The 26347-nt window shown below is 42.4% G+C and overlaps 2 protein-coding genes across 12 annotated transcripts in view; one reads left to right on the top strand and one right to left on the bottom strand.

The window, feature by feature from the left end:
• Nucleotides 1-20064, top strand: part of RCCD1 (RCC1 domain containing 1) — a 48543-nt gene extending 28479 nt beyond the window's left edge. For 4 of the 8 annotated variants that reach the window (XM_067697159.1, XM_067697110.1, XM_067697080.1 and 1 more), the window contains one exon: nucleotides 18754-20064. In XM_067697159.1, coding sequence (XP_067553260.1) covers nucleotides 18754-18932 — 179 coding nt within the window. In that variant the 3' untranslated portion in view covers nucleotides 18933-20064. Of the gene's footprint in view, nucleotides 1-5212; nucleotides 5247-8092; nucleotides 8227-8320; nucleotides 8447-9968; nucleotides 15086-15430; nucleotides 16644-18753 lie in introns of those variants that run through there. The other 4 variants (XM_067697120.1, XM_067697149.1, XM_067697140.1 and 1 more) reach the window with 4 other exon arrangements.
• The window catches only part of PRC1 (protein regulator of cytokinesis 1), a 29175-nt gene extending 5026 nt beyond the window's left edge, over nucleotides 1-24149 (bottom strand). Inside the window, exons 1-11 of one of the 4 annotated variants that reach the window (XM_067697068.1) lie at nucleotides 23973-24149; nucleotides 11957-12089; nucleotides 11477-11599; nucleotides 9792-10025; nucleotides 9542-9712; nucleotides 8171-8320; nucleotides 7718-7865; nucleotides 6778-6914; nucleotides 4410-4505; nucleotides 3192-3338; nucleotides 2862-2972 (exon numbers count right to left, since the gene is read on the bottom strand). In XM_067697068.1, the coding sequence (XP_067553169.1) occupies nucleotides 2862-2972; nucleotides 3192-3338; nucleotides 4410-4505; nucleotides 6778-6914; nucleotides 7718-7865; nucleotides 8171-8320; nucleotides 9542-9712; nucleotides 9792-10025; nucleotides 11477-11599; nucleotides 11957-12089; nucleotides 23973-23983 (1461 nt within the window). In that variant the 5' untranslated portion in view covers nucleotides 23984-24149. The remainder of the gene's footprint in view (nucleotides 1-2861; nucleotides 2973-3191; nucleotides 3339-4409; nucleotides 4506-6777; nucleotides 6915-7717; nucleotides 7866-8170; nucleotides 8321-9541; nucleotides 9713-9791; nucleotides 10026-11476; nucleotides 11600-11956; nucleotides 12090-23972) is intronic. The other 3 variants (XM_067697037.1, XM_067697058.1, XM_067697047.1) reach the window with 3 other exon arrangements.
• Between the last annotated feature and the right edge of the window lie 2198 nt (nucleotides 24150-26347).

Below are 26347 nucleotides of genomic sequence, written 5' to 3'. Positions count from 1 at the left end.
CTTGCATCGGCAGGTGGACTCTCAACCACTGTGCCACCAGGGAAGCCCGAACACAGATTATTGATGTGAGATGACGTGCTTAGCAGCCCATCCCTACACTACAGAGAGTGAGGGTGGGAAGCAGTCTAAGACAGTTTTTACGGTGAAGAGCTTTGAGGACACCTGTGAAAAGCGTTCAGTGTTCCATAAAATGGGACAACCATTTTGTTTCCAAAAGTTAAACAGACAACTATCATAAGATCCAGCCATATCATTCTTGGGTATTTACCCAAGAGAAATGAAAGCATATATCCATACAAAGACTTACATATAAATATTTATAGCAGCTAGATAACTAGAATTAAGCCAAATATCCATCAACACAGGCAACTAGATAAGCAAACTGTGGTATATACGTCCAATGGAATACTGTTTAACAATAAAAAGGGGTAACCTACTGATACATGCAACAACAGATGAAAAAAGTCAGACACAGAAGTATACATACTGTATGATTCTATTTATATAAAATGTTAGAAAATGCAAACTAATCAACAGTAACAGATCAAAGCTGCAGTTGCCAGGAGCTAGTGGGAAGTGGGTGGAGGGAGGGAAATGGGTGGTAAGGGAAGCAAAGAGAAAATAAAGGGGCAAAAGGAAACTTTGGGTATGATGGGTATGTTCATTATCTTGATTGTGGTGAGGGTTTCACGGTGCATACATATATTACAGCTTATTAACGGGTACACTTTAAATATTATGTGTCTACTTTATTCAATAAAGCTGTAAGCTTTTTCTTTAATTGGAAAAACTCTAGGTGGATTAAAAACCTTAAATGGGATAGCAAGACTATTCAAATACAAGACACAAACTAGGAAATACAACACAGGAAAATATCTGTGTGCCTCAGGTCCTGGGTAGGTTATTTGCAACTACAAGCCATTAAGAAAACAGGTTGAAAACACTTTTACTATATTGATATTAATAACTTTTTGTTCATCAACAAAACACCATAAAGAGTAAAAAGACAAGCTACAGGGACTTCCCTGGTGGCGCAGTGGTTAAGACTCTGAGCTACCAATGCAGGGGGCCTGGGTTTGATCCCTGGTTAGGGAACTAGATCCCACATGCATGCCGCAACTAAGAGTTCGCATGCCACAACTAAGGAGCCCACCTGCCATAACTAAGACCCAGCACAACCAAAAAAAAAAAAGATAAGCTACAGAAGACACACACAAATGCTGGGAAAAGCTATTGTAACACAACTGACAAGGAAACAGCATCCAGAACATACAAAGAATTCCTATAAAATTTGCAAGAAAGAAACAAAATGTTCCAACAGAAAAACTGTCAAAAACTTCTCAGAATAGGAAATCCAGAAGGCTAATGAACATGGCAAAAGGTTCAACTTCATTAGTAATTAGGAAAATGCAAACTAAAAATATGAGACATTACTTCACACCCATCAGATGGGCAAAAATTGTAAAGTCTGAAAATATCACATGTTGGCAAAGATTGGAGCCAGCGTAGCACTTAGGCACTACCACTGGAAGCGTAAATTGTTATAACTGCTTTGGTATCACAGACTGAATGATCAGTGCAGCCAGCACTTGAGAAATGTTTGAATGCAGCACTCTTGAGATCATGGGCCATATCACTTAATCTTTGTGTTCTCAGCATCTAATAGAGAGAGTCTCAAACTTTTAATGAAAACAAACATTTTGGACTTCCCTGATGGCACAGTGGTTAAGGATCTGCCTGCCAATGCAGGGGACATGGGTTCAATCCCTGGTCCGCGAAGATCCCACATGCCACAGACCAACTAAGCCCGTGTGCCACAACTACTGAGCCCATGTGCCGCAGCTACTGAAGCCTGCACGCCTAGAGCCCATGCTCTGCAACAAGAGAAGCCACCACAATGAGAAGCCCGCACACTGCAATGAAGAGTAGCCCCTGCTCACCGCAACTAGAGAAAGCCCACACACAGCAACAAAGACCCAACAGAGCCAAAAAAAAAACCCAAACCTTTTTTTTCCCAACCCTTTCTAGAATTTTATAACACATATTTTTAAAATTTCGTCACATTATTTTCCTAATAAAAAATTAACTACCTAATATCAAACAATAGGGAACTAGTTTAGTAAATGACACTATGTCAAAAGAATAGAATATATAGCTAAGAATGAGCATGTTATTTGAAGAAAGTTTGATGCTATGAAAAAAAATCACACCAATACCGACTAGGGAAAAAGCAGAAAAATTATATGTGATCTCTATTTTGTGAAAATACACTATTTTAAAAAGCTTTTTACAGAAGCAGGAAAAACACCAAATAGTCTCATTGGTTCTCCTGGAGTTACATTACAGGTGATTTTTGAAACATTTTATGTGTTATAAAATAATGAGTTGCAAGGGAAAAGGAAAATAATGCTCCACTTCATTTATTAAAGAAACGGTTTTAAAAAAACAAAGGAAGAAAGAAAGAAGGAAGGAAGAACTCCCTGATTTCCTGCTCTAGAGATTAAGGAGTATTAGGTATCCCCCTTGCCAAGCATGAAAGTCTTCTTTCACATAGTGCCATGGTCACTTGTTGGAATTACAGAATGAACCTCTGAAGGTTCTCATCATTACAAAATGTTGGCAGCTGCTGGCTCCCGAGTTTAATCTGGGACTCATCAAAGCTGGCCACTCCTTGACTGTCACTGTCAAGTCCCTACTCAGGATTGAACTGCAGAATTGCATTCACACTGTCAAATGGACTCAACCTGGAAGGCTAGAAAAATTCTTTCCCATCTCTGCAGGACAGAAGGCAAGAGATGGACAGAGCCCTAGCCTCAAAAATGCCTCAGACATGGCAGTTCATGCAGCCTCGTGTTTATTACCTTGCGCACTTTGCCCGGCGTGCCAGGTGTCAGTCCTCGCCGCTTGTTGGGTGTTCGCGGAGTACTACCATAGAGCATCTCTGTCTCAGTTTGCTTCTTGTTCTTTAGTTGCTACGTGAAAGTCAGAAGCAAGAGTGACAAATCCCAGAAGGAGAACAGGTCTGGGATGGGGGCAGAGGCAGGGCCAGAAATCTAGCGCAAGTCTCTGCACCCAGAGCTAAAAAGAGCTGCCATGAACTACTCCTTATTCAACCAACCTAGAGCCCTGGCAGAGACTCTGGGCTACTCACTCATGCTGTCTTCTCCTCCTCCCAAACTGGGTTCACTTACTCGTTCCTGCTTGGCTCTCTCTTTCTCCAGTCGGTGCATCTCCCACTGTTCTGTTACATACTCCATGAACTTCTGCCCATTCACCACAAATGCCTTTGAATGCTCCTGTTCCCACATTTCAATCCTTGCTTTCAACTCCTCTTCCAACTGAGACCAGAAACAAGGACATGTTAATTACTTCAAATTTTTGGTGTGAAGCCCAAAAGAAATGATTCTCCCGAAGAATGCCTCCTCCCTCCCCAAAGTATCATTAGCCTGACTTTAGGTAGCTGGACCCACGTGGGAACAGGTTGGAGCGGCCAGAAATCAGTCTTGGGATGGTTCATTCATAATACACATGAAGGTGGGAAAAGGCGAGAACCCAGAGCCTGACCACTACAGTTTTGGCGCCCGAAGTTGGAGGCAGCACTGGGGTAGACCAGCAACGTTAAATACGCAGTGTACGCTAGAGCGGCACTATCTGGTCCAATCTGGAATCTACCTCTTACTGGCTGTGAACAGGTAGGCAAGTTACTTAAGTTGTCAGTGCCTCAGTTTCCTCATCTGTAAAAATGGAATTAATAATACCAACCTCTTAAGGATGTTGTGACAATTAATAAATGGAAAGTACTTTGAAACAGTATATGGCACTTAATTCAATAAGTGTTAACTATTATTATTAAAATAGAGAATAGTAATGAAGTCCAAAGCACTTTCTCAAAAGGTTACGGGCTGAATTATCCCCTGACAAATTCATATGCTGAAGTCTTAATCCCCAGTACCTCAGAATGTGGCTTTACTGGGACACAGAGGTAATTAAGTTAAAATGAGGTCATCAGGGTGGGTCCTAATGCAACATGACTGGTAGCCGAATAAGAAAATGTGGACACGGACACACACAGAAGGAAGGCCACGTGCAGACACAGGGAGAAGACTACTATCTGGAGCCAGGACAGAGGCCTCGGAAGAAAGCAGCCCTGCTGACACCCGGGTCTCAGACTTCGAGCCTCCAGAATTGTGAGAAAGTGAATTTCTGTTGTTTAAACCACCCAGTCTCTGATACTTTGTTATGGCAGCCCTAAAAAGCTAATAAAACTTGATATTCAGTTGCTTGTACTAGGTAGGCCCAGTATATACTTATTATCCTTTACCTAAGGAAAAACAATTCAAAGCAAGAGATATACAAAAAGTGAGGTTTTTGTAGCCAAGCACCAAAAACTCTTTCAGTAACAATATTACCTTAGGGAGTGTCTTTTGGAGCTTGGCTCGCTGCTTTTCTTCTTTTAGAAGATTTCCTCCACGATTTGTAAATCGACTTGGATCTGAAGCCTTTCTCTGTGAAAAATACATTTTAATTAGAATGAACCCCGGACAGTCAGACCAGTCACTTCTGCTAAGAATCCTCACTCTCATAAACAGATACATATTTTTAGGGAGACTTCAGAGTTTTGCATTCCCATCCACTTTTAGCAGTGAGAAATCGTGGCTTTCTAAGGCAGGGAGTGGGGTGTGAACACTCTGAGGCATATGCAAGATCATACACTGGGGTACAGGAAAACTAGTGTTTCCTTTTTAGTCTAAAAAGTAAGACAGGCTTTAATATTTAATGCATTTAATTTAAAGCTCCCTTCCTGGGTTCAGATGTCACCAACAGGAAATCGGGTATGTGGAAGGACAAGGGGGAGGTCTACACTCAGAGGGTTTGGTGGTGGTACCCCTACTTGCCCACTCACTTCCAGCATATTGAGACAATGCAGCTTAAATGTGCTCAGTTAAGGGGTTTATAGATAATCTGGTTTTTATTGAATTAACCCTCACAAAATGGACAAAAAATGTAAAATGTTAGGGTTCTTATTCTTTTTAACATTTCTGTTTTTTGTTATTCTACAGTGTATACACTATATCAGAACAGTAATATAAGTGTATAATTTGTAAATGTAAATTAGGTGAATACACTAAAAAACGGGACAGATAATCAGAAAAGTTTAGAAACAATCTTGACAATTTGGGGGCCAAACTGATAAATTCTATTTCCTTTCCAGACTGCTTGATTATAAGCAATAACTAAAAGGAATGGTAATTAGTTTCTTATTTTTTCTTAAATACTAGCATGTAAACAAGGGTCGCTTATTTGGCTCTTTACTGCCTTTATGTGTGTGTGTGTGTGTGTGTGTGTGTGTGTGCGCACACATGTTTTTTTTTTACACTGAAGTATAGTTGATTTCCAGTAAAAGTCTCAGGTGTACAACACAGTGATTCACAATTTTTGAAGTTTATACTCCATTTATAGTTATTATAAAATATTAGCTACATTCCATGCTGTACAATATATCCTCGTAGCTTATTTATTTTATACATAATAGTATGTACTTCTTAAACCCCTACCCCTTTATTGCCCCCCCTTCCCCCTCCCCTCTGGTAACCATTAGTCTGTTCTCTGTATCTGTGAGTCTGTTTCTTTTTTGTTATATTCACTAGTTTGTTTTATTTTCTAGATTCCACATATAAGTGGTATCATACAATATTTGCCTTTCTCTGAGTTATTTCACTAAGCATAATACCCTATAGATCCATCCATGTTGTTGCAAAAGGCAAAATTTAATTCTTGTTTATGGCTGAGCTCTTCACTGACTTTTATTACTCCTTGCTTTCAACCAGAAGTAAGAGGTAACTGAGGACTAGAACACTTGCTCTTAAACAGCTGTGAGCTCTCACAGTTTTTTCCACTTCTGAGTCCTAGTTTCTTGCCTGGAAACTTGAAGGAGTTAAACTCTGGATTCTCTAAAGGCCTGTTCAAGCTCTAATAGGACCAGTATGAACCTGACAGTGAGTCTCCTTGAACTTCGTGCCCAAGGTGCCTCACTTGCCTCGTCCTAGTCCCAGTTCTGAGCTCTAAAATGCTCTAAGGGAAATCGACTCGTGCTAAGTCTATCAAAACAAAAGGAATTCAGAGTACACAAATGTGCCCCAAATACCCAGGCAATTTTCTAATAACAAAAGTTGGAAGAGTACAGAATGTTAGTTGCCTGCCTCAACATCCATTTTTCTCTCCTTCCTTAGTAATAGAGCCTGAATTTATCTGCGATAGTGATTCTCCCAGCCTCGCCAGTAGTTGGTGTGGCATTTAAGCAGAAGTGCTGTGAAAAGAGCCTGGGAAAACCTCTTAGAGGGGGTGGAGGGGCAATGCCTTCTGTGTTCCCTCCTCCACCACACTGCCTGAAACGCTATGGTGGGAGCTCTAGAACCACCCTGGACCGGAAGATAAGATCCACCCCTTAGTGGTAAAGGAGCTATGAGCTGGAGAAGCCTGGGACCCCCTGACTGTGGAATAGCCATACCTGCCTTGCACTGCCTACCTTTAGACTTCCTTTATGCAAGAAACTTCAACCTTATTGAAGGCATTAATTTTGGGGTTTTCTCTTACATGTTTCTGCATATAAGCTTGACAAATACAGATGGGTTAGCAGTAGTTTATAGACTTAATGATAAAGATGGTATTAGAAACCTGGTCAAGAGCAAAGGAAACAGGCCTCTGACTCTATACAGGGGACGCTTTCTTAACACTTCACTGTAATCTAAGGAAAACAGACAAAAACTAAGGCAGTACCTCGAACTCTAAGAAAAGCTTCCAGCTTTCTTCCCACTTCTGGACACCTTCAAAGAGTTCTTTGTGAACCTCATAGTAGTTTCTTAACTGCACAATCTCGGCATCATGGAGCTGAAGCAGATTTTCTGTATAGTCCTCTGCAAGATATAGGCCCAGTAGTTTTAAAAAATCCCTCTAGTGTTTAGTATCCCAATTTACTAATCCTTCATCCCCCTAAAATGGAAACAGAATTTTCTTCCTTACAGTAAAAATGACACACGAGTAAGTGTATGTTGTGGATAATAAAAGCCAGGTTTGTCCCAATCAGGCTGGTGGGACTAGAGACTAAGGGACTAGGGTGTGGACTAAAAGGACTAAGATTCTCAAAACTCTGTCATCTCTTGCCTTGTCTTAGGTTTCTTTCATATTCTTCCTTTCCACCCTGCCCAACAGAGGGCTGAGTCACAGAAAATGTCCAAAAATGTTGAATTTAGTAAAGACGGCTTCATCTTTATATTCAGTTCAGGTCAGACTAGAATTCCATTGGGCCCTGGGGTCATACCTCGTGGGCTCAAATGTGGGCTCTGCCATTTACCTATTGTGTGTCTCTGGGTTAAGTTGTTCAACATTTATGTGCCTCAGTGTCCTCATCTCTTGACATGAGAATTAAGTCAGATAATCCTGTTAAGAGTCTGACATTGCGCCTGGCACAGAGTAAGCTCCTGCTAAACTTGAGCTTCACAACTACATGCTACAGAGATATTCTGCTTCAGAAACCAAGAGATCCCTTATTTCCCAATAGCATTTGCAAATGCTTATTTGAACAGGAATGGCAGTTTATGCTGAATGGCCTGGAAAGGTAGCAATGTCTGTTCAGTAGAGGAAATACTTCCCAGTGAATGTCTGCACTTGTAAAAGACAAGTGAGCAGGCCACATGAAGAGCGACACTTCTGTACGAACCAGAATAGTAAGGGGCAAAAGCTTGTCTCTGCTCCTGGCTATAAAAACACTGGTCCCAGTACTGAGCCAGCTCCAGTCGTATTGCCTCAATCACTTTCTTCATGTTTTGCATTTTCAGTTCTTCCAACCGATCCACTTCTAATTGCAGCTGAAACAAAGAGACCTGTTAAAAGTGCTTGTCATACTTATATATTCACATAGGTTTGCAAAATATTTTCCCCCTTTTTAATAAAATTACAATACAAAACCACAGAGGTAAGTCAACACTCTTTATAACGATGATATCATAGGAGCCAGAAATCTAAGAAACATACGCGAAAGATAAAAGATGAGCAGGCTACTGCCACTCTTTTCTGACGCTTGTCTTAAAAACAGGCTCACTCAAGGCAGAAGCTGGTAAAGACATCAGACTTGACACCAAAATGCTGACCCAGCGCCCTTTGGGTTTCTTACCGCTTTCCGGACCTTGGCCTTTGACCCAGTCATAACTGTGGCCACAGCTTCTCTCTCTTCTGCAGGTATTTGCAACCTATCCCAGAGTTCTCGTATCTGAGCACGCAGCCCCTCACACACTGCTTCGTTTTGTGATTTTCGCATTTCCAGCTGTAGCAAGGAAAGCCAGTGGTTATAGCAAAGACAGCAGCACAGAGAAAACTGGCCCTCTGGCCTCCTACAGAGACACATCTGTACCCACATGGAGAAGAAGCACTTTTACAAGACTGTGAAGAGGTGTGTTTTCATGACTTCTGAAAACAAACTGTAAGGCTGTCATTATGGTAGGATCTCAGACCCCAAGAATTAGGATTCAAATTTTTAATTAAAAATTTTGGGGGGGCTTCCCTGGTGGCACAGTGGTTGAGAGTCCGCCTGCCGATGCAGGGGACATGAGTTCGTGCCCCGGTCCAGGAAGATCCCACATGCCGCGGAGCGGCTAGGCCCGTGAGCCATGGCCGCTGAGCCTGCATGTCCGGAGCCTGTGCTCCACAACGGGAGAGGCCACAACAGTGAGAGGCCCACAGCAAAAAAAAAAAAAAAAAAAAAAAAAAAAAATTTCAATTAAACACTAAGCTAATTCAAATGACTATTATTATTTCATCCAAAAACCTCAATTTCAGGGGATTTCCCTCATGGTCCAGTGGGTAAGACTCCCTGCTCCCAATGTAGGGGGCCAGGGTTCGATCCCTGGTCAGGAAACTAGATCCCGCATGCATGCCGCAACTAAGAGTCCACATGCTGCAACTAAGGAATCCACAGGCCGCAACTAAAAAAGATCCTGCGTGCCACAACAAAGACCCAGCGCAGCCTAAATGAATGAATGAATAAATAAACATTTTAAAAAAAACTCAATTTCACATTCTCAGAGCTATATATAAATTAAGGTTTTTGTTTAAAAAAAATCAAGGTTGTGTTTCAAATAATACTATTGTCTTTTTTTATTTGGCTGCATTGGGTCTTCATTGCTGCATGCAGGCTTTCTCTAGTTGCGGCTAGAGGGAGCTACTCTTCGTTGCAGTGAGGGCTTCTCATTGTGGTGGCTTCTCTTGTTGTGGAGCACAGTCTCTAGGCGCACAGGCTCAGTATTTGTGGCTGGCAGGCTCTAGAGCGCAGGCTCAGTACTTGTGGCGCATGGGCTCAGTTGCTCCGCGGTACGTAGGATCTTCCCGGACCAGGGATCGAACCCGTGTCCCCAGCACTGGCAGGTGGATTCCTAACCACTGGGCCACCAGGGAAGCCCTATCTCATTATCTTAAAGGAAAAAGCTGCAGTTTTCTCAGATTGCTGGATACTATGGAGATCCCAGGCCATAATTTGAGTAGACATTACCTGCTGTAGCAACTTCTGTAGTGTTGCAATATTTTCCAAAGATAAACAAAAGGCATCTTCATCTTCACAGACCACATCTCTTTCAAAGCTTGTGTCTGGTGTGTGTTCTAATTCTTCCATACACAGTATGATCTGTCTCTTTATGTTGACGAACTCCTCATGCCTAGATGCCTATTAAAAAAAAAAAAAAGATTACAAGATACCTAGAGGAAAGTCAAATGACTTTTAGGAACTATGAATGTAAGCACACCTTTGTTTCCCTCAGAGTTGCCACGTGTTGTCTAAACTGGCTCAGCTCTTCTAAGCTGGGAACTGAGGTGCTGTCAATGTCATAGTGGGGCGTGCAAAGAATTTCACACAGTTCTTGATCTTGTTCTTGAAGTAGTTTCAGTTCTTGTTTTCTCTCCTTTTTCTGTTTTCTCATCAGTTCTACCTGAGTGCGCAAATCCTTTTCTAGCTGCAAGATGGTCGTCTCTCCTTCTTCCTATATGAGACAATGTACTATTGTGTTAAGGTTCCAAGCGGATTTCTTCAAAGGAAGAGAAGACAACGAAAGAGGACTAGAATGACAGACTTTTAGTTAAACTTACAAATAAATCAACTTACAGCTAACAGAATATGGCACAAAGAGGGTCCCCTAACAAAGGTCCCCAGTAAGGAAAGGTACCAGGGCACTTTTACAAGAGGTAAAAATTGGTTGAAAAGCTTATTTTGAATTAGCTACAGGGTAGTATATTTAGCTCCTAACTAAATGTTTACCCCAATAATCCTAAACATCACTCAACCAATAAAAATCAATTTAGTACTCCTTGCTCTATTCCTAACTGATAAGCAGGAGAAAAAACAAGTGGCAGTTATGTCCTATAAATTTTATTCAACATTGGTGAACTAAGAACTGTCATATAATTTAAGGGAGATGTACCACTGTATATCTAACTTCTCACCCAATTTCATATTGAAAATTTAAAAAAAAAGACTAAAGAAACTATTTGTCCAAAATCAATGATATTTATGCCATTTGTGTTGATTTCAGGAAGCTCTACTGATGTCACAGTCTGCCTGACTGTTCTTGGCTACCAGAAATGAATTAGCCTTAACCCTTTAGACAGTCTCCTCCTCCTAGGCTGACTCCACTGAGATACCCAGGCAGTTCTTTCTGTAACAGGGAGAGGGACCTGAGACCTTATTGGTACCACGTTAGCCACTGTGTGCTGTCCTTGCACCCACATCTATTCTAATTACCTTCCCAATCTCCACGTTTGTCTTCATTTTTATGATCCCAACACTGTTTTTACCAGTTCTAACCAGGGATATGTTTTGGGGTCCCTCTGTCATTCATGTCATGCTTGCTGGTGTCCTCATTTAAGTCCGATTTGTGCTGGACCACAGGACAGCAACCTCTCAGCAAGGTACACAGATAAACATGGCATGCCCTGAATTTGACTACGCTCTCTTGATATTCCAGCTGTGGAGACATCTCTTCTCAAGTGGCCATTCTGGCTAGTTCAGTGATGTGTAGCTTTCGGGTATGAAAAAATCCACAGAGGCAGGTTTTTTGGGTTTTTCCTTATATCACTAGTCACTTTTGTATCCTAAGTAGTTCTCTTCATTTTCTTTCAAAGAAAGAATGGAATGATATCATCTATGCCTAGCTCAGAGTTCAAAAAAGTTTTTGTGTCCTACAAATTGATAGTTAGAGGCTTGTTTTTGATTAAAACATTTCAACACTTAGCTGCTTCACCTCTCAACAGGGCAACTCTTCACGTAAGTGAAAACTGCTTTGCTGGAACCAAGTAACTAGGCAGCACATTTTTCCCATTTCTCATGTCCAGTATCAGCCCTACAAGGAAGCTTTCCACCTGTAGCCCCAAATCAAAGTTCTTCCCTAAATCTCAGACCCAGGCAGGATCGATCCCCTGACACCCTGCCATGTACCTGAAATGGCTCGACATGTAGCTCACTGCACAGAGTGTTCAGCTCTTTTTGGCAGATGGCTATGCTTTTGATGAGCCTTTCCTTCAGGCTTTCCTCTTCAGCAATCATCATATCCAGGAGGTCCTACGAGAGATGAAACAGTCCCATAAAAGTTTCGGGTGTTTTCCCCATTGGCCTCAAACAACAAACAACACCAAAACCCTCATAATTTCAAATTTTAAAGGAAGGACTTAAACAAAACCAGGACTTCCCTGGCGGTCCAGTGGTTAAGATTCTGTGCTCCCAATGCAGGGGGCACAGGTTCAATCCCTGGTTGGGGAACTAGGATCCTATATGCTGCACGGCGCGGCCAAAACAAACAAACAAAAAACAAGGAGGAGCCTGTGACATCCTAGTGTCACTTCTATATGCTATCTTAGATGAGACACCAACATCCTTACCCCTGTCCCACTACAAAGAGATCAGTATTACTCAACTCACCTTGATATGCTTCTTTACGACCTCAGTTCTTTGTAACCGCTGGTCCTCTGGAATCCCAATCAATTCCCATATTTCCCGAAGGTGATTCAGGGCTTTCTGTAGACATACTATGGACTCCTCTGCCAGCACCTCACTAAAAAGCAAAAGAGAACCAGCTACATGAGCCACTGCCTCCAGACTAAAAGCAGTATTTACAGAAACTAAACAAACTAGTTTCGCAGTGGGCTCAAGGCTAAAACAAGCATTCAGCTTAACTCATCTTGAACACTCCCCTATCCTTCTGCCTCCAAACACCAAAACACTGGCAAAGCAAAATCCAGTATCATATTATCAATTCAGTGTGGAAATTCAATCTTCTGAATAATACTCAGAATCTGGACTTTGATCAATGATTCTACCTATGGCAGTACAATACAGAATTTTAAATGCTTTTATTAAAGAAAAAACAAACAAAAATGTCAGGTCCTATAAAATAGCTGGCAATTTAGTTACTCATTTTTTTCCCTTCCTGTTTTTCTAAGCTATAATTGACATATATAGCACTGTATAAGTTTAAGGTGTACAGCATAGTGATTTGATTTACATACATCATGAAGTAATTATCACAATAAGTTTAGTAAACATCCATCATCTCATATAGGTACAAAATTAAAGAAATAGAAAAAAAATTTTTTTGCCTGTGATGAGAACTCACAGGGTTTACTCTCTTAACAACTTTCATAAATAACATACAGTGGTGCTGGGACTTCCCTGGTGGTCCAGTGGATAAGGCTCGGCGCTCCCAGTGCAGGGGGCCCAGGTCAGGGAACTAGATCCCAAGTGCATGCCGCAGCTAGGAGTCCACATGCTGCAACTAAAGATCCTGCATGCCTCAAGAAGACCCGGCGCAGCCATCCATAAATAAATAAAATAAATAAGTATTTTTAAAAATACAGTGGTGCTAATTATATTTATCATGTTCTATATTACATCCCTAGTACTTATTTATCTTAAAACTGATTCCTTATAACCTTTTGACTGCCCTCATCCAGTTCCCCACCCCCAGCCTCTACCTAAGACTCTAATCTCTTTTTCTATGAGTTTGTTTGTTTTTGAAATATAACTGACCTATAACACTATGTTAGTTCCTGTTACAGAACACAGTGATTTGATATTTCTATACATTTCAAACTGATCACAATAAGTCTAGCTATGATATGGCACCATACAAAGATATTACATAGTTATTGACTATATTCCCCACACTGTACATTTCATACCTGTGATGCATTTATTTTGTAACTGGAAGTTTGTATTTCTTAATCTGCCTCACCTATTTCTTTCCTCCCCCTACCCCCCGACCCCTCTTGGCAAATTCCTGTTTGTTCTCTGTATCTATAACTGTGTTTACATTTTATTATGTTTGTTCATTTGTTTATCTTTTTAAATTCCACATATAAGTGAAATTACATGGTATTTGTCTATCTCTCTCTGACTTATTTCACTTAGCATAATGTCCTGTAAGTCCATCCATGTTGTCACAAATGGCAAGAATTCATTCTTTTTTTATGGCTGAGTAATATTCCAGTGTGTGTGCATGCAGACACACATACATACATACACACACAAACATACACACATATTCTTTATCCATTCATCTACTGATGGGCACTTAGGTTGCTTCCATATCTTGGATGCTGCAATGAACATAGAGGGGCACATATCTTTTCGAATTAAGTGTTTTGTTTTCTTTGGATAAATACTCAGGAGTGGAATTGATAGATCATATGGTAGTTCTATTTCTAATTTTTTTTTTTTTTTTTTGCGGTATGCAGGCCTCTCACTGTTGTGGTCTCTCCCGTTGCGGAGCATAGGCTCCGGACGCGCAGGCTCAGTGGCCATGGCTCATGGGCCCAGCCGCTCCGCGGCATGTGGGATCTTCCCAGACTGGGGCACGAACCCATGTCCCCTGCATCAGCAGGCGGACTCTCAGCCACCGCGCCACCAGGGAAGCCCCTATTTCTAATTTTTTGAGGAATCTCCATACTGTTTTCCATAGTGGCTACTCCAATTTATATCCCCACCAACAGTGCACAAGCGTTCCCTTTTCTCCACATCCTCACCAATACGCGTTATCTGTTGTCTTTAATAATAGTCATTCTGACAGTTGTGAGGTGATTATCTCATCGTCGTTTTGATTTGCATTTCCATTTTGATTAGTGATGTTAAGCATCTTTTCATGTGCCTGTTGACTGTCTGTATGTCTTCCTTGGAAAAATGTCTATTCAGATCCTCTGCCCATTTTTTAATCAGGTTGCTTGTTCTTCTCAATGTTGAGTTGTGTAAGTTCTCTGTATATTTTGGAATATTAACCCCTTCTCAGGTATTTTCAAATATCTTCTCCCATTCAGTAGGTGGCCTTGTTGTTGTTCTTAAATTACAACTATTAATTTATAGAATGACTAAAAGTTAAAAAATAATCAGGTGTTGGTGAGTATACAGAAAAGCCAGAACTTTCGTATACTACTGCTTGGAGTGTGAACTGGTACAACCACTTTGAAAACTGTTGGCAGTATCTGCTAAAGCTGAACCCAGCAGTTCCATGTCTACATATGTAGAAATGCACACATATGTACCAAAGGTGTGTACCAGAATGATCAAAGCAGCACTACTCATAATATCATAAAGGTAGAAACAACCTAGATGTCCATCAACAGAATAGAGAAACAGTACATTCCTACCATGGAATAATACAGCAATGAATAAAAAAACATGGGTGAATCTCAGAAACATCATGTTGACCTATGCTAAATGAAAGAGGTCAAATGCAAAAAGACTACATACTATATGATTCTACCTTATGAAATTTTAGAAAAGGCAAAACTATAACGAAAGAAAGCAAATGAACTGCCTGGAATCGGGGCAGGGGATCAACTGCAAAGGGGCATACAGCAGCTATTTTTAGGGTGACAGAATGGTTCTAGATCTTAATGGTGATGGTGATTACATAACTATACACAGTGACCAAAATTCAAACTGTACACGTAAAATGAGTCAATTTTACTGTATGTAAATTATACCTCAAATCTTAAAGAAAAAAAAAAAAAGGGAGGTAAAAGAAACAACTAAGATGGAAAAACAGAACAAAAAGTTGAGGAAGAAGAGGAAAAACAGCCAGATAAGCAAGCATCTATCACTACGTGATTCCAATTATACAAAGTCAAAAACAGGCAGAACTAAGCTTTGCTTTGAGAAGTCAGGATAGTGGTTGTCATTGTCCTGGGAAGTGGTGACTTTTGGAGGGCACAGGAGGGGTGGTTACACAGCGTGTGCTGACTTTATGAAAATTCATCAAGTTTGCACTTGATCTGTGTGCATTTCTGAATATATGTTATACTTCAATTACAAAAAGTTTATTTAAAAATTATTCACTGTTTATCTGAAGCACAAATTTAACTGTGTACCTTGTATTTTATCTTTCAAAAAAAACTTTAGTTTTCTTTTTTTTTTTGGCCTCACCGCACAACTTGTGAGATCTTAGCTCCCCGACCAGGGATGGAACCTGCGCCCTCAGCAATGAAAGCGCAGTCTTAACCACTGCCCGCCAGGGAATTCTCAAAAAACCTTTACTTAAAAAAGTTTGCTTAGTCTGCTTCACACAGCATTTAAATAAGAGATTTTCTCTCCTTTCTTGGTACACCTGGATAACAGAGACCACTCTGGCACCAGAGAGACTAAACTCTGGATGTGCTTTTCTATCAGTCAGCCAGGAGGCCTCCAACAAGTCACTGAAGCTCTTTGTGTGCAAATGATGAGGATAGAGGCTCTCACTGGCCCCCTCTCTGTCGCAGCATATTCAGGGGTTCTGAATCACCAGCCTAGATCTCCAAGAACATCAGTTTCTCCATAGGCTTTTTTTTTTCTTTTCTGCTCACTTCTTCCTTCCTTCCTTCCTTCCTTCCTTCCTTCTCTCTCTCCCTCTCCCTCTCTCCCTCCCTCCCTCTCTCTCTCTATTTATGTTATTTTTGGCTGCATTGGGTCTTCATTGCTGCACTGGCTTTCTCTAGTTGCGGCGAGCGGGGGCTACTCTTCGTTGTGATGTGCAGGCTTCTCATTGCAGTGGCTTCTCTTGTTGTGGAGCACAGGCTCTAAGGCGCACGGATTTCAGTAGTTGTGGCACGTGGACTCAGTAGTTGTGGCACGTGGACTCAGTAGTTGTGGTGCATGGGCTTAGTTGCTCCACAGCATGTGGGATCCTCCTGGACTAGGGCTCGAACCCATGTCCGCTGCATTGGCAGGCGGATTCCCAACCTTGCACCACCAGGGAAGTCCTCCTTAGGTTTTAATATATTCACATCCAAGACATTTCTCTAGCCAAGAAATCCCAATTCAAAGGTTGCCTGTCCTAGTTCAATAAAAGCTTCTGCACAAATACCAGCTGCCTATACCAGATGGCCAATTATCAATACCCACATAATGAAGAGTGTTTAAAAGAATTTACAGGGACTTCCCTGGTGGTCCAGTGGGTAAGACTTGGCACTCCCAGTGCAGGGGGCCCGGGTTTGATTCCTGGTCAGGGAACTAGATCCCACGTGCATGCCGCAAATAAGACCCCGGTGCAGCCAAAAATAATTATTAAAAAAAAAAAAAAAGAATTTACTGTACTCCATTTTAGAAATGTTAACAGGTATCAAGGTATTTAATATAATCTCAATGAACTCAAGTTTAACTAAAGTGCTTCCTCAGACAAATAATCCCTTTGCACTTCACTTTTAAGACAAAAGAACCCACAAGTCAAAATCCTAATTTTAGCATTTTATGTAAAATAACCTATACAAGAGGGACTTCCCTGGTGGCGCAGTGGTTAAGACTCTGTGCTCCCAATGCAGGGGGCCCAGGTTGAATCCCTGGTCAGGGAACTAGATCCCACATGCATGCCACAACTAAGAGTTCACATGCCACAACTAAGGAGCCCACCTGCTGCAACTAAGGAGCCAGTGAGCCACAACTAAGAAGCCAGCAAGCCACAACTAAGGAGCCCGTGTGCCACAACTAAGACCCAGTGCAACCAAATAAATATTTTTTTAAAAATTAAAAAATAAAATAAAATAAAATAACCTACAAGAGGACTTCCCTGGCAGTCCAGTGGTTAAGACTCCATGCTCCCAAAGCAGGGGGCCCAGGTTGAATCCCTGGTCAGGGAACTAGATCCCACATGCATGCCACAACTAAGAGTTCTCATGCTACAACTAAGAAGCCCACCTGCTGCAACTAAGGAGCCAGCAAGCTGCAACTAAGGAGCCCGTATGCCACAACTAAGACAGTGTAAACAACCCAAATGGCCATCAACTAATGAACAGGTAAATATATACCTATACAATGGAATAATATTTGACAATAAACCTTGAAAACATGCCAAGTGAAAGAAGCCAGTCACAAAAGAGAACATATCATGATTCCATTTATGTGAAATATCCAGAATAGGCAAATCTACAGAGAAAGAAGTGGATTAGCAGTTGCCTAGGGCTGGGATTCAGGGGAGGGAGGTGGGTGGGAAAAGGGGACTGAACGCTTTTAAACGGATGATAAAAATGTTAACTGACTGCAGTGATAGTTGCACAACTCTGAATATACTAAAAATATTAAATTGTGACATGTTAAATAGATGAATTGTATAGTATGAGGATTATATCTCAATAAAGCTGTTATTTTAAAAAATCTGGCACATAATAGGAAGTTGTGAAATTTGTGACTTACTTGAAAAACAGATATGATTGCTAATTCATTTAGTCAAATTACTTCTACAAAATAAAATGACATGAAATTGGGATAAAATTCATAGATCTCAAATTCAATTAAAACCAAAACAAACACCTATACAGCAGATGGACTGCTAAACTCCAGCAGATGGGCCTAAACACAATTTGTAACAATGAAAAAGTTAACCCTCCCTTGGAGCTGATTACTTTAACAAGTGTTTGGAATTACCAAGTATTCTAGAAGCAGTTCTCATGACAATATAATTTTCTCTTTTTTTTGAATTTTATTTATTTTTTATACAGCAGTTATTAGTTATCTATCTTACTAGTTATCTGTTTGATACATATTAGTGTATACATGTCAATCCCAATCTCCCAATTCATCCCACCACCCTACCCCACCCCTGCCGCTTTCCCCCCTTGGTGTCCATACGTTTGTTCTCTACATCTGTGTCTCTATTTCTGCCCTGCAAACCGGTTCATCTGTACCATTTTTCTAGGTTCCATATATATGCATTAATATATGATATTTGTTTTTCTCTTTCTGACTTACTTCACTCTGTATGACAGTCTCTAGATACATCCACGTCTCTACAAATGACCCAATTTCGTTCCTTTTTATGGCTGAGTAATATTCCATTGTATATATGTACCACATCTTCTTTATCCATTCGTCTGTCGATGGGCATTTAGGTTGCTTCCATGACCTGGCTATTTTAAATAGTACTGCAATGAACATTGGGGTGCATGTTTCTTTCTGAATTATGGTTTTCTCTGGGTGTATGCCCAGTAGTGGGATTGCTGGGTCATATGGTAATTCTATTTTTAGTTTTTTAAGGAACCTCGATACTATTCTCCATAGTGGCTGCATCAATTTACATTCCCACCAACAGTGCAAGAGAGTTCCCTTTTCTCCACACCCTCTCCAGCATTTGCTGTTTGTAGATTTTCTGATGATGCCCATTCTAACTGGTGTGAGGTGATACCTCATTGTAGTTTTGATTTGTATTTCTGTAATAATTAGTGATGTTGAGCAGCTTTTTTTTTTTTTTTTTGCAGTACGCAGGCCTCTCACCATTGTGGAGCACAGGCTCCGTACGCGCAGGCTCAGCGGCCATGGCTTACGGGTCCAGCCGCTCCGCGGCACGTGGGATCTTCCCGGACTGGGGCACGAACCTGTGTCCCCTGCATCGGCAGGCGGACTCTCAACCACTGCGCCACCAGGGAAGCCCTGTTGAGCAGCTTTTCATGTGCCTCTTGGCCATCTGTATGTCTTCTTTGGAGAAATGTCTATTTAGGTCTTCTGCCCATTTTTTGATTGGGTTGTTTTTTTAATATTGAGCTGCATGAGCTGTTTATATATTTTGGAAGACAGTAAAATTTTCAAAGAATTAAAAAACTCTTCACAACATTCCAATTATACGAGTTTAATTCTTATATCATTCTGACACCTCTTTCTTACATCCCTGCCATTACCCTTACTTTCAAAAGACTTCCCTGGTGGTCCAGTGAGTAAGACTCCACGCTCCCAGTGCAGAGGGGCTGGGTTCGATCCCTGGTCAGGGATCTAGATCCCACACGCATGCTGCAACTAAGAGTTCGCGTGTCGCAACTAAAGATCCCGTGTGCCGCAATTAAGATCTGGTGCGGCCTAAATAAATATTAAGGGGAAGGAAAAAAAAAAGAGCCAGAATCTCACCCCTCCCCACTTCTGCCTTTACCTCCCTGGTCCAGGTCACCACTATCATCTCTTCATCTGTACCACTACCCTGGTCTTTTAACTGGTCTCCCTGCTTCTGCCTTGGCCTCCTTACACTTATTGTGTGCCCAGAAGCCACAAGCCTCCATGCCCTCAAAATCCTCCAGTGATTCCTTATCTTAGAGGAAAAGCTTCTTCCTTTATAAAGGCCTCCAGAGCCCTTTAATCTACTCCAGTCACACTGGACTCCTTGCTCTTTCGGGAACCCACCGGGCACTATCCTACCTCAGGCACTGGCATTTGCTATTCCCTCAACCTAGACTGTCTTCCCCTAGGTGTCCCATGGCTTGCCCCTTGCCGCCTTTAGATCTTTTCTCAAAGATCACCTTCTCAGGGAGGCCTTTCCTGACCAATCTCTTTAACACTGCAACTCCCCTTTCCCACACCTTCAGTACTTATCCCCTTTCTCTGCTTGATTTCTCTCCATAGCACTTATTACCATTTAATGTAAAATTTGCTTATTACCTTTTTATTTTGTTATTAAAATGTAACCTCTAAAGGGCAAGGATGTCAGTTGTGTTCACTGCTGAATCCCCAACACTTAGAATGGTGTCTTATATATAATAAACATTCAAGAAGAATTTTTGAATAAAGATGTTTCAAAAAAGCTGTATGATCTTACAACACCTGAGTGCAGTCACTGTGAATAATAATTATCATGGTATACTACTCAATCTACAGATCTAATGTGATCCCTATCAAATTATCCAGGACATTTTTCACAGAAATAGAACAAATAATCCTAAAATTTATGTGGAACCATAAAAGACCCAGAATTGCCAAAGCAATCCTGAGGAAAAAGAACAAAGCAGGAGGCATAACCCTCCCAGACTTCAGACAATACTACAAAGCTACAGTAATCAAAACAGCATGGTACTGGCAAAAAAACAGACATTTGGATAAATGGAACAGAATACAGTGCCCAGAGATAAACCCATACACCTATGGACAATTAATCTTTGACAAAGGAGGCAAGAATACACAATGGGGAAAAGACAGTCTCTTCAGCAAGCAGTGTTAGGAAAGCTGGACAGCTGCATGTAAATCAATGAAGTTAGAACACACCATCACACCACACACAAAAATAAACTCAAAATGGCTTAAAGACTTAAATATAAGTCATGATACCATAAAACTCCTAGATGAGAACATAAGCAAAACATTCTCCTACATAAATCGTACCATTGTTTTCTTAGGTCAGTCTCCCAAGGCAATAGAAATAAAAACAAAAATAAACAAATGGGACCTAATCAAACCTACAGGCTGTTGCACAGCAAAGGAAACCATAAAAAATGAAAAGACAACCTACAGAATGGGAGAAAACATTTGCAAACGATGCGACAGGTAAGGGCTTCATCTCCAAAATATACCAACAGCTCATACAATTCAACAACAAAAAAACCAAACAACACAATCGAAAACTGGGCAGAAGATCTTAATAGACATTTCTCCAAAGAAGACATACAGATGGCCAGCAGGCACGTGAAAAGATGCTCAACATCACTAATTATTAGAGAAATGCAAATCAAAACTACAGTGAGGTACCACCTCACATTGGTCAGAATGGCCATCATAAAAAGTCTACAAATAACAAATGCTGGAGAGGGTGTGGAGAAAAGGGAAACCTCCTACACTATTGGTGGGAATGTAAGTTGGTGCAGCCACTATGGAAAACAGTGTGGAGGTTCCTCAAAAAACTAAAAACAGAGTTGCCATATGATCCAGCAATTCCACTCCTGGGGCATACACCCAGACTAACTATAATTTGAAAAAATACACGCACCCCTATGTTCACAGCAGCACTACTTACAATAGCCAAGACATGGAAACAACCTAAATGTCCATTGACAGATGAATGGAAAAAGAAGATGTGGGGCTTCCCTGGTGGTGCAGTGGTTAAGAATCCGCCTGCCAATGCAGGGGACACGGGTTCGATCCCTGGTCTGGGAAGATCCCACATGCCACAGAGCAACTAAGCCGGTACGCCACAACTACTGAGCCTGCGCTCTAAAGCCCGTGAGCCGCAACTACTGAAGCCTGTGGGCCTGCAGCCGTGCTCCACAACGAGAAGACACCACCATGAGAAGCCCACGCACCACAATAAAAGAGTAGCCCCCGCTCGCCACAACTAGAGAAAGCCCACGCGAAGCAACGAGGACCCAACACAGCCAAAAATAAATGAATAAATAAAATTTAAAAATAATAATAAATAAATAAAATAGTGTTTAAAAAAAAGAATAGGGGTTTTCCCTGGTGGTGCAGTGGTTGAGAGTCTGCCTGCCGATGCAGGGGACACGGGTTCGTGCCCCGGTCTGGTAAGATCCCACATGCCGCGGAGCAGCTGGGCCCGTGAGCCATGGCCGCTGAGCCTGCACATCCGGAGCCTGTGCTCCCTGACGGGAGAGGCCACGGCAGTAGGAGGCCCGCATACCACACAAAAAAAGAATATATATGTGTATAACTGAATCACTTTGCTGTACAGCATACATTAAACACAACAGTGTAAATTTCAATAAGACTTTAAAAATAAAAGCATAAAAAATGTTACAAAAATAATCATCATGGTACAATTATGTAGTGCTTTTCTAAACGGTTTCAGGTAATCCCCTAAAAGGTGCAAACTTGAGACTTTTTTCTTAATACATCACTGAAAAACTGAGGGTGCTTACAAGAATACCACCCAAGAATACAGAGGTTGAAAAGGGGGCCAATTTTTCCAGTCTCTTGAACTTAAGTCACTAGACTGGAAGATATCCCAAATGACCCTCTAAATGATTTCCTACCTTCTGGCAGCATTCTACTGATACACTGTCCTATTTTTTCCTAAATAGCCCTCCAGAGAAGCTTTGTTAAGCTCCTCTGTACAACCTGCTTCAGAAATCGATAGCCAATAGTCAATTCAGTGACCATTCTGGTAATCATGTTCCTCAGGCATACTTCTCACAGTCCTATTTATTTATTTTTATTTTTATTTTTTTGCGGTACGCCGGCCTCTCACTGCTGCGGCCTCTCCCGCTGCGGAGCACAGGCTCCGGACGCGCAGGCCCAGCGGCCATGGCCCACGGGCCCAGCCGCTCCGCGGCACGCGGGATCCTCCCGAACCGGGGCACGAACCCGCGTCCCCTGCATCGGCAGGCGGACTCCCAACCACTGCGCCACCAGGGAAGCCCCACAGTCCTCTCTAAATATGAATACCTGAAATCCAGATTACCTGAAAGTCTAGTTTTGTTAGTAGAGTAATTCCAGTTGCTCTTTTAAAGCCTAATTATATCTGTCAGCCTGGAACCAAAGTTAATTGATAACTTTTCCTCCCTCTTCATTTACTTTCTTGAAAGCAGTAGATGCCTGAACAATCCAAAAACTGTTAATGGACTTGGAGTAAGAGTTTCCTGTAAAATGTCATTTAAAATTTTACTAGTCCTCAAAATGTGTCATTAGCTGAAACGCACAGCAGCTTAAATGTGCTGTCTTTTATATAAGATATTTGTAATCCACAACCTTACACCTGAGATCTGTTTTTCCAATGGTACCAGTGATTTGTACTACATTCCCATTCTCACGAGGGCAAGCATTTGAAAAAGAACGGTCGGAATTAGTAATCATGGAAAGAGGAAACTTACAAAGCCATACATCAATCAGTTTGACTAATAACTATAAATTATTTAATAATGAATCATCACAATGCTTCACCCACTACTTATAGAAAATAAGGTTAACATCTGCATCGCTTTTAACACAAAAGTCCTATGCACGAGCATTATTTTTATTTTAGAGATGAGCAAACTGACATTCAACATTTTTGCCCAAAGTCATAGGCTGGTAGGTGGCAGTGTGGTGCGTCTGGTCCCAATTTCAATTCGGACACTCCTTTCCCAGCACTGCCTGAGAAGTTGTTAAAACGACGGGAAAAAGATTCCTTTATCGGAGTTTTTCAACTTGCAAGAAAACCAAGCTATCTTTCCAATTCAAGTAAAGTGTTAACACTGCAACCCAGATACATAGAAAAGCAACGATAAACTAAAAACTGCACGTCTTTATTTAAAGAAAAACTAGAAACACTGACCATAAAAGACTCAGGACTTAGAACAAGCCGTCGGTGCCAAGCAGCAGCACCTGAGACGCTTTGCTGGCGGAGAGGGTGGGGCTCGCGGACGCCAGCTCTGACCGCCCCGCACCGGGTGCGCCGCGGGCCCGCCTGGCCTCCCGCCGCTTCTCCCGGGCACCTGCGCTCGGCCCGCACCCGGGCGTCGGGGCCTTTGGGAGCCCGCGGCCCCGGGGAAGGCGCGCGTCAGGTCTGGCCTCCACCCCGCCAAGGGCCCGCGGCCCGTGCACCGGCTCGCCACTTCCCAACCGTGGCTGGCTTCTTCCAGCCTCACTCGGGCGCCGGTTAACGAGACACCCCGGCCCACGGCCTAAGGCGGCCTTTCGGACTCCGCCCAGCCCCGCCACCGCCCCGCACCCGGGACCGGCACCGGCACCGATCCCTCCCACGCCCCCTCGACTCCCCCACAACCCGCACCTTCTCCTCATGGTGGACGCTCCAAGCGAGCGGGCGTCGAGGCCCCGACCCTCTCCACGCGGGCCCGAGCGCAGCAACCACCCGCAAGCACCGGCGGTCTCACTCCCGGTAGCCGTTCCGCGAGCCGTTAGGCCTGCGCAGAATTTCAAACCGAACCCTGAGGCGGAGGAGCGCCGCGATTGGTGCTGCGTCCCGTGGCTCCTCGCGAAGCCCCGCCTCGCCCCCCCCCCCTGGCGCGCCGTGGCTAGGGGCGGGGACTCGCGCACTGGGCGTGGGAAGCGCTCGCGCGCCGGCGGGAGACCGGATCGCTGTGTGCGCGTGCGCGCGGCTCTCTTGCCTCGCTTTGCTGTAGCCGGGAGGGGACGTCCAAACCTTGCGAGACGGCAACCTGCTCGGAGTTCCGCCCCGCCCCGGCGCGGTTTTGATTCGAAGTGCACGTCGCCGCCCAGAGACCGCCCGGTGTCCGGATCTCCCCGGCGTGGCGCGTAAACGGCCTTGCCGCCCTCAGCCGGAGAGGTGACATGAGAGGGATTAACAGAAAAGCCTGGCGCCGTAATTTGTTTCCCTTGCTCATTCAGGCAGCAAGGCTGGGGACCGAGCAGTTTCCCCAGATGTAGGAAACCATGACCTAAAGGGAAAGGGAAGGGACGGACCCTGAACCCTGCTCACCGGCCTGGTACCTTTCTAGACGAGTGATCCCATTTAATCTCCCCAACCATCCCGCTAGGTATTATCGCCATTCTACAAAGGGAACTGTCTCAAAAAGGTCTGAGTGACTTGCCCAAGTAACGACTGGTAAATGAATGGAAATTACCTGGATCGTGGTTTTCTTTCAAATTACCTGGATTTATATAATTGTTATATAAAAATTGAAAAACTCAAAATCGACAAAGTACTTTTGTATCCTTGCTACATGCCTTAATGCTTATATATCACTTTTTCCTTTTTTCATGGTTGTGTAATATATTGGTGTGTAGATTCATAATTCAACTACTTTGCTATCGATGGATATTTAGGTTGTACTTTGTACAAATAAATGTCTTCATACCTAAAACTTGGCATTTTGCATTGTTTTCTTAGGGTTGGTTCCTAGAAGTGTAATTACTTTATGCTCCCTCTCCAGACAGGCTGTATTTATTAATTTGCCCTCACCACCAAGGAAGAGTACCCTCCTCACCCTCAGCAGTATGGAGTACTACTGTCCTTTAAAACCACTTTGCTAGGCAAAGTGGCATTTCCTTGTTTGATTCATACTTGCTTGATTATAGCTGAAATTGCACATTTTCCCCATGTGTATTGGTCAACTGTAACTTCTGTGAATTCTCTTCATTTGTCTTTTCCATGAAGGAAAAGTAAAGGATGCCTGTTTGCTTCACATTCCGGACCGTGTTTTTCTCACTTTCGGAAAAACTTCATTGGTGCTTTCAACATCCTTTAACTCATGAGCAGTGCGTGCCAAACATCTGCACCACTAGTATGTGGCCTGCAGGCACCACTTTTTAAATTTACTTGCGCTCTTTGTTGATTAACCTGAGAGTTTTCCAGAAAGCTTCAAAAACTTGTGATCTTCAGACAGGTTTCCAGGGCCACGGTTGTAAGTATCCAGACATAAGACGATTTTGCTATAATGTGCTTTACACTGTAATTCTGAAGCTAACAAAGATCCCGTGGTCAACGATCATAGAACCGTTGGAAGATAACAATTCAGAGCATATACTCAGCATGTAAAACACTCTGTAATGTGTATTAAAAAGGACCATTTTATATTTCTAGTGAACAGCACTGTTCTAGAATGCACTGCCACTGTTTATTCATTTGGGCATAGAACTTTTTCTGACTGCCAAATATTCTTTCTACAAACTAACAGCCCTGTCAGCAGTGTCTTTGATCTTGCACACTAGCTTGACGTAGCACTGTCAAGATTCTAGCTAGATACTTGAGGTACTGCATTTTCCTTGGAATTTGCACTCACAGCATTATCATTCTCCTATGGAAAGAATACTTTTGATGATCCAGCACCACAGGTTTGGATCTTTATTTTAAGAAGTGGCATGCAAGGCAGAAATAGAGACACAGATGTAGAGAAAAAACGTATGAACACCGAGGGTGGGATGAATTCAGAGATCGGGACTGACATATATACACTAATATGTATAAAATAGGCAACTAATGAGAACCTGATGTATAGCACAGGGAACTCCGCTGTACAGTAGAAACTAAGACAACATTGTAAAACAACTATACCCCAATTAAAAAAAAAAAAGACGTGGCAGCACTGTGGATTGGGCAACAGATAGGAGGCAGAGCTTGGGAGGGACAGTTTTGCAAAAGCCCAAGCCAAAAACAAGTACCTCTGCCATGGGGATGGTGAGAAG

Source organism: Pseudorca crassidens, chromosome 1 (genome assembly GCF_039906515.1).
Source record: "Pseudorca crassidens isolate mPseCra1 chromosome 1, mPseCra1.hap1, whole genome shotgun sequence".
Lineage (NCBI taxonomy): Eukaryota > Metazoa > Chordata > Mammalia > Artiodactyla > Delphinidae > Pseudorca > Pseudorca crassidens.
Note: the sequence above shows the minus strand (reverse complement) of the source record. Positions and strands in the feature narration are given on the sequence as shown.